General features: G+C 51.5%; 1 protein-coding gene across 1 annotated transcript; it reads right to left on the bottom strand.

Moving 5' to 3' along the window:
- Nucleotides 1-236: 236 nt before the first annotated feature.
- Sost (sclerostin) lies at nucleotides 237-3,545 on the bottom strand. Its single transcript, XM_027947155.2, has 2 exons — nucleotides 3,329-3,545; nucleotides 237-658 (listed from the first exon to the last, which is right to left on the bottom strand). Exons 1-2 carry the CDS (start codon nucleotides 3,543-3,545, stop codon nucleotides 237-239), a joined length of 639 nt encoding a protein of 212 aa, XP_027802956.1.
- Nucleotides 3,546-7,900: the final 4,355 nt, after the last annotated feature.

Raw genomic sequence — 7,900 nt, 5'->3', positions numbered from 1 at the left:
AGGGCTGCGTGGCTCAGTGTCTGACTCTCGGCTCCCTCCCCTGCCTTGGGGGACCCGCTGGAGGGGCGGGCGAGGGGGACTTTGCGGGCACCCGGGGTTCCGCACTGCCTGGGAGGTTTCGGCTCCCTGCCCTAGTTACAGGCATTTAAAAATGAAATACAAACAATCGAACCACGCTCGGGGGGCATGAACAGGGTGTGCCTGGTCGCGGCGCCGGCAGGGGCGGCGGGCGGGCTCTAGTAGGCGTTCTCCAGCTCCGCCTGGTTGGCTTTGGCGCCCCGGGCGCGGGGCCTGGGCTTCCGACCTTTCTGCGGCCGCGCGGTCTCGGGCCCGAAGTCCTTGAGCTCCGACTGGTTGTGGAAGCGGGTGAGGCGCTTGCACTTGCAAGAGGCCACCAGGCGCACTTTGCGCGAGCGCGCTGCCGCGCCGCCGGGACACAGCAGCTGCACCCGCTGGGCGCGGTAGCGGTCGGGGATGCAGCGAAAGTCGGGCCCGCTCGGGCGCCACCACTTGCCGCGGCCGATGGCATTGGGCAGCAGGCGCGCGGGGCCACACTGGCCCGAGCACACCAGCTCGGTGACCGGTTTGGCGCTGCGGCACGGCCCGTCCGTCACGTAGCGGGTGAAGTGCAGCTCCCGGCAGCTGTACTCGGACACGTCTGCAGAGAGAAGCGCGCGTCAGGGCCGCGGTCCGGCTCTCTCCACCCGGCCTCCACTTTCCCAACCTGCCTCTCCTGCCCCCTCCAGAGGATTTTGCACCTGTGCACCTATGATAGGAAGGCCCCAGATACTCCTGGAGCTGGTGGGAAGATCTGGGGCTCTCCTTGGAGCAAGTGACTGCTGGATCCGACCAAGGCACCATCACTTAACTACACCAGTGATCTTGGGCAACTTACTTAACCTCTCCTCTTTCAGTCTGTAAAAGGGGTTGTCCTGGGATTCAGTGTATCAATCCACTACATATAGAATGCACAGAATACCATTTGTGCAGCCCATGAGGAGAGCTGGACATGTTGACTGTCATTGTGTATTATTATTATCCTCCTAAAGGCCCTCTTCTGATTTTATTTAAGCCACACCTGTGTGGCAGGGTCCCTGACCTGAACAGGGTAAGTACTAGCCACACCTTCTGCATGGTTCTGTCTTCTCCTAAATTCCTTTTCCAGCCACTTGGGAGGGTTGAACAGGAGATGGAGAAAGGAGTAGAGGTTAATTGAAGGCAATAAATCAGGACAGCTGCTAGGGAGGAGAGGGATAGAAGGGCAGGTGGTCAGGATAAGAATTCATTAGACTTGAAAGGAACCAAAGGCAGTATGTCCAACCCCCTCATTACCAATGAGGACACTGAGATCCAGAGAGAGACAAGAACTTGCCCAAAAGACAGAGTGGGCCTCCTGACTCCCCTCTTTAGGGGCTCAGCACCTTTTGGCTCCTTCTTGGGTGGAAGCGATTTGTTCAGGCATCCATGGGAGACTGAGCTGGAGGAGAGGGTCCAGAGGGCTGATTTTTACAAATTACCAGAGAAGGAGAGAGCTGTGACCCAAAGCCTATACCTTCGGCTGCCACAAACATTGATTAAGCACTTTCTGTATACCTGGCTCTCTGCTGGGCACATCTCTTGTTCTGGGTCACTTGATAGACACCTAATCATGATACAAACCTGCTCCCTGGGTGGGAGGAAACCTGCTGGGACCTGGCCTGGACCTCTGTGTACACCTTGACCCACTGTAGGTTTAGATGGGTGAGAGCTTTTTGAACAGCTGGTCCTCATGTGAGCACCTGTCCACCCCCAAAGGTTTCATAGGGTCAGTTCCATTTTGACACAAAAAGATAAAAAAAAGAATCCTGTGACCCAGACTAGAGAGGGTCCTGTCCCAGACCCTGGAGAACAAGCCCAGCAGGGGATATGTGGGACTTTGCCACCTCCTGTGGCTGGCTTTCTTGGTTCTGGCCTGGTTTGGTATCTTCACCAACACCTTCAGGGGTGTTGTGTGGGGGTGACCTATTTGCCCAGGAAAGAGGTGTTTGGGGGCTTTCCAATAGTGCCCCAAGGTCAGGCATTTCCTCTGCAAAGCAAGACTTTGTTTTGAGTGCTTGGCTTCCTCAGGGGCTGTGACCTTTCTTGGGATCCCAGGGAAGTGGGCTTCTTGTATTCAGGGTCCCCTACATCCCTGTAAGCAGTCATTTAAGCTCGGCTGACTGTATATGTGGGGAGTTGAGGAGGAGGGTGTTTTGTCCCCCTCTCTCATTTTAGAAGATACAAACCCTGGTTGGCTTCCCGTAGGGTCCCTTTACCCACAAGCCCTGCAGGCTATGAGGCAGGGAAGGGTGGCAGGCAGCAGCAGCCTGGGCAGTGGGCCCCTCTGGCACATGGAAAGCAGCCAGAGAGCAGTGAGGCCCTCTGAAACGTCATTCCAGCCCCTACCCCAGCCATCCCTGCCAGGTGCAGAGCCAGCTGTGCAGCCCCATCCTACCCCGCTTCTCTTGCAGACCTGACCAGGAACCCCAATTCAGCCTCCTCCAGGCCCATTGCCTTCTCATAGGGTCAGGCTCCCTCCCCAGGAATAAGGCAAAACTTGTCTGGGGCAAAGGCCTGGGACAGATGGTGCCACCTATGTCCACTGCTGCACAGGGGATACGGCCTCTCCTCCAGGACCTGGACTCAGCTGCCACCCATGTCAGATGCTAAAACTGCACCTACAATTCCCCTTCCTTCAAGTGCCAGACCTCTGGGCAAGTGGCGCTGAAGGGGGCCTCTGTAGCTTCCCTTTCCCACTGCTTCAAAAGAAGAGGGGTCTCAGTCCCCACCCACATCCCCACTCTCCCCGACCAGGACTGTCTTGGGTTTGCATCAAACTGGATTCGAATCTCAGTTCTGCTAGGCTGTGACTTAATTTTTGGAGCTTCGGTTTCTTTGCCCTCAAGCTGGGAGTTCACCTCCTGGGACTTCCACGAGATGGATGTGTGCAGCCAGTGTCTGGCATCCAGCAGGTGCCACTACCCCTCCTTGGTGCCAGCAGCTGGACCTGACTCCTGAATTCTCAGGAGAGGATTATTTGAGCCATTTTTGGAACCCCTAAATCTGTCCTAACTCTCCATCCCAGCCTCCTCCCTCCCTGCCCTTGGCTCTCATGACCAGCCCTGCCGGTACACTGAGGCTGGGATGGGGGTGGGGAATGGCAACCCTTCCCCTGTCTCCAGGCAAGCCTCCCAGCACCTATGGCTGACTTCTACCTCAGTCTCCAAAGCCTCCAAAGAGAGGATTCTAAAATCTTCCCAGATCCACCCCCAAGACCCTTAGGCTACCATTTCTCTCCTCCACCCCATACCTTTGGCCTCAAAGGGGTGGTGGGGAGGCCTCCCTCCGTTTTCCGCCCGGTTCATGGTCTTGTTCTCCAGTTCTGGCGGGGGCTCAGGGTACTCTCCGAGCTCAGGGATGATTTCCGTGGCGTCATTCTTGAAGGCCTGCCATCCCTGACCCTCCACCACATGGAAGGCTGTGTGCACCAGCAGGCATACGAGACACAGGGCTAGAGAGAGCTGCATGGTGCCAGCTGGAGGAGGGCACCCAGCCTTCCAGTAGCACAGGCTCCAGTCCCCAGCCTAGACACAGTCGCCTTTTTAAAGCCCCCTCTGCCTCATGCCAGCCAATGAGGACAGGCTGGGACAGGGCTGGTCCCATGTTTCCCTCAACCCCGGGGGAGGGAAAGGGGTGTGCTCAGAGCAAGCCCTCCCCAAAGACTTCTCAAGCTCAGCAAACTTCCAAATTGCTGCTGGCACTCCCAGGTGACCCAGGGAGAGGGGGGCGTGTGAGGCAGGGCCCAAGCCTGCTCTCCAGGCACCTCCCACGTGCAGTGGCTGTGGTTTTCAGATATCAAAATGAGCTCTCGCTTTTAATCGGCTCCCTCTGTGGGCCCCTCGGACATTCTCAAAACAAACTGCGGACCAGCTTAACAAAGAAAATGTGCAACTCTGGGTTCTCCACAGGGCTGAGCCCAGCTCATTCCATTTCTCAGGCCAAGTTCATTTGTCACCCCACCGACAAACAGACCTAGGGGTGTCTGGCTCCCGCTGACCCAGTCAGAGCCAAAGGATACTTTGTGAGTGTGTGTGTGTGTGTGTGTATTTTGCTGGGGATCAGAAGCACAGCTTCGTGCATTCTAGGCAAGCACCCAATCCCCAAGAAGGCTGCTTTTTAAAGAAATCTCATTGATTTCATCTCCATGAGGTTGGGCACTGATTATCCTGACCAAGAGAGCTTTCTCTGCAAGTCAAGAGAGAAATTTGGAGGATCACAGCAAGGGTGCCCACTTGGACAAGATGGTGGGATTCTGATGATAAGTTGAGGAGGAGAAGGTCACAAGGGCTCTGGTGATGGAATAAAAAGTGGAACTCTCACTTCCTGCTCCTCAGGGACCCAGCACACCTACCACAGGCATTCTCTGCTGGGGCTCTCACTGTGGCTCACAGCAGCTCACAGGCTGATGTGCCAAGCAGTTATTTCCCTGGCCAGGCCCTGGGTGGGAGTGGACAACACAGAATCCCTTTTCTTAGCAAAAGCCAAAGCCAGCATTTTTTAGTGCTGACATTTTTTTTTCCCTGTCTCCCAACCCCTTACATTTTTCAAAACCAGCTTTGTGTTCAATATGGAAGACTTTAGTGGTATATAGCATGGGTATGTTCCAGGAAGGCATCCCAGGGCTATCTAGGCACAAAGAAACCCTGGAGTAGAAAGAGGGACACAGGGAGGGGTAGAGGTGTGGGCAGGAAGGTTCACACCTGAGGTGCAAGAAAAGAAAGGAGGGCCAGCGGAAGCTTTCATTGGGGAACGTAGTTGGAGGCTGCCCTAGCCCTGGAGGGAGGCTGGGAAGAAGGCTTGGCCCGATCGCCTTGGTATGTTAACTGGGCAATGAATCAGCGTGCCCCACCTGCAGGGCCTCCGCAAGGCCTTTACCACCTGCCTCAACTTGTAAGTCACTGTGTCCATCTGCGGCCTGCTGACTGTCCTCCTTCTTTTCATCATCCATCACCCAACACATGAATGCAGCTGCTCTGACAGTTTTACAAGCCAGACAGAAGCCCCTGCAGGAAGGGCCCTCACTGATACCTGCTTCCTAAGTCAGTTTCCTCAGGGCAGACAAAAACAGCTGTGGCCATTGTTGGGGGTGATCTATCTCTCCCAACAGAGCCTGGATGTTGTGAGAAGCTGGCCCTCTCTGCCCCCTCCCTTTGTCTGTGGACCTCAGGCCCCCCACCTCCTTTTCCCCTGTTCTGGAATGTGGACTCTTAACCCTGTCATGGCCAGACAACTGCCTTCTTGCCCTGAATTTCAGAGAGGCCAGTTCCGATGCCCGGGGGTCCTTGAGTTCACAGGTTGATGCTCAGAGCCCCCACCTGCTGGTGAGAACCATTGGACCTTCCACAGACCCTGGCAGAGATGACACCATTCTTGGAACGCTTCTGCCACCTGCTGGAGATGAAAGGAAAAGCCAGCAACTGGAGGATGTCCAAACTCAGATTTTATTTCACTTCATTGGTTTTTTTTTTTTTTTGGAACTGAGCTAGTGTTAAAGAGAGAGAGAGAGAGAGAGAATTAATCCATTTGACTTCTAAATGGTCCCCATCCCACTGACCCTCTGAATTATTCTCTGCCAATGGACAGTCATAGCTTTTCACAGGGTGGCTCAGGGAGAACCTGCTGCAACATCTGTCATCCGTTTTTTCATTGAATGTTGAGCCATTGGTGGCTCTTAGTATCTACTGGGTCCCCAGGCTTGTCATTGTTCAGAGTTAGACAATATCCCCTGGAGTTCAGTCCCCATGGTTTCAGCTGGTCTCTGTTGTGGTGAGTTTAGGTTATTTCCAAACTTCTGTTCTCAGCGAGACTTCTGTGAACATTCTTGTATGAAGTAATTTTTTAATTGTTTTATTTTGAGATCATTGTACATTCACACATACTGGTAAAAAATTATTCAGAGAGAATTCCATGTAAGTTTTCCCCACTTTCCCCCATTGGTAACATCTTGCAAAACTATAGTACACTATCACAACCAGGATTCTTTTTGTTGGGGAGGGGAAAGGCACCAGGGATTGAACTCAAGGGCACTTAACCACTGAGCCACATCCCCAGCTCTTTTTATATTTTTTATTTAGCGACAGGGTCTCACTGAATAGCTTAGGGCCTTTCTTTGAACCCGTGATCCTCCTTCCTCAGCCTCCCGAGCTGCTGGGATTGTTACAGGCATGCACCATGGTGCCCAGCTTACAACCAGGATATTGATATTGACAAAATCTGCCAATCTTATTCAGATCACCCCAGTTTTCCTGTACTCATTCATATGTGTGCCTGGGCTTGTGGGCCTGTGTGCATATTTAGTTCTATACAAGTTTATCACGTGTAGATTCAACTGTCCACCACCACAGTGAAAGACAGCAGCTCTGTAACCACGAGGGTCCTTTCTGTTGCCCTTTTATAACCCACACCCACTTTTCTCCCTCGCTTGTGTCTCTGATCCTAACCCCTGGCAACCATTAACCTAATCTCCATTTCCATAATTTTCTCATTTCAAAAATATTATGTAAATGGAGTTAAGTAATGCTGTGACCTTTGGAGATTGGCTTCTTTCAATCAACATAATTCACTGGAGAGTTATCCAAGCTCCATATATCAATAACTTGTTCCTTTGGTAGGTCTTGCTACTTATCACAGGGCTATTCTCCAGGAAGCCCAGCCAGGTCTCCAGTTCCACAAGGGAAATATAAGTGGGCATGTGTGGTAGTTTGTGGGGCCACTATAACTAAGTACCATACCTGGGTGGCTTCAACAACACAAGTTTATTGTCTCTTAGTTCTAGAAGCTAGAAGTCCAAGGCCAAGGGCTGGACTGATAATCCTGAGGGCTGTGAAGGAGAATCTGCTGGATGCCCCTGATTTTTCTTCTGGTGGGTTGCTGACTGTTTTTGGTGTTCCTTGACTTGTAGAAGAATCACCCTGGGGCTGAGGTTGTGGCTCAGCGGTAGAGCGCTCGCCTAGCATGTGCAAGGCACTGGGTTCAATCCTCAGCACCCCATAAAAATCAAAACAAATAAAAATAAAGGTATTGTGTTCATAGATATTTAAAATAAAATATTAAAAAAAAGAATAACCCTGTCCTCTGCCTTCATCTTCACATGAACTTATCTGTGTCCAAATGCTCCCTTTTTATAAGGACACCAGTCATAACAGATTAAGGCCCATCCTAATGACCTCATTTTAACTAATTACATCTGCAACAGCCCTGTTTCCAAGTAAGGAATCTGAAGTACTTGGGGTTGAGTCTAACATGAATTTGGGGAAAGACAAAGCAGTCCATAACAGCATGTTTTTCCAAAGGGCTGACAAAGCTGGGTTTGAGTTTTGGCTTTAAAAAAATTTAATAGTCATACCTTAATTTCTAGAAAGATTATTTTTTTTCAACCTATCAATATGTTACTTGTCAAACATTTAAGAGGTAAAGGGGACATGTGGTCCCCTCCAGAAGCTCCTGCTACCAGGGAAGAAAGTTCTTCATCCAAATAACTCCAATACCAGGTAGAAAGTGATTGGTATCACTAAGAAAAGGTTCTGATGCTTAAAAAAAAAAAAAAAAAAAGACGTGGACGGGGTGTTTGCCTAGCATGTGTGAGGTGTGAGGTCCTGGGTTTGATTCCCAGCACTGCAAAAAACAAAACCAAAAATAAACCACTTATTTTTTTCCCCTTCTACTGAAGATTGAACCCAGGGGTACTTTACCACTGAGCCACATACCCAGTCCTTTATATTTTTCATTTTAAACAATGTCTCACTAAGTTGCTGAGGCTGGCCTCAAACTTGTGATCCTGTCTCAGCCTCCTGAACCACTGGAATTGCAGGTGGGCACCATC

Source organism: Marmota flaviventris, chromosome 17 (genome assembly GCF_047511675.1).
Source record: "Marmota flaviventris isolate mMarFla1 chromosome 17, mMarFla1.hap1, whole genome shotgun sequence".
Lineage (NCBI taxonomy): Eukaryota > Metazoa > Chordata > Mammalia > Rodentia > Sciuridae > Marmota > Marmota flaviventris.
The sequence above is the reverse complement of the archived record's forward strand: the minus strand, read 5'-3'. Positions and strand labels throughout refer to the sequence as shown.

Excerpts from the sequence above, each read along its gene's own strand:
- Sost (XM_027947155.2), bottom strand. The coding sequence starts at position 3,545 with ATGCAGCTCTCTCTAGCCCTGTGTCTCGTATGCCTGCTGGTGCACACA. Across the intron at positions 659-3,328 it reads CCACCCCTTTGAGGCCAAAG|ACGTGTCCGAGTACAGCTGC; the intron begins GTATGGGGTGGA and ends TTCTCTCTGCAG.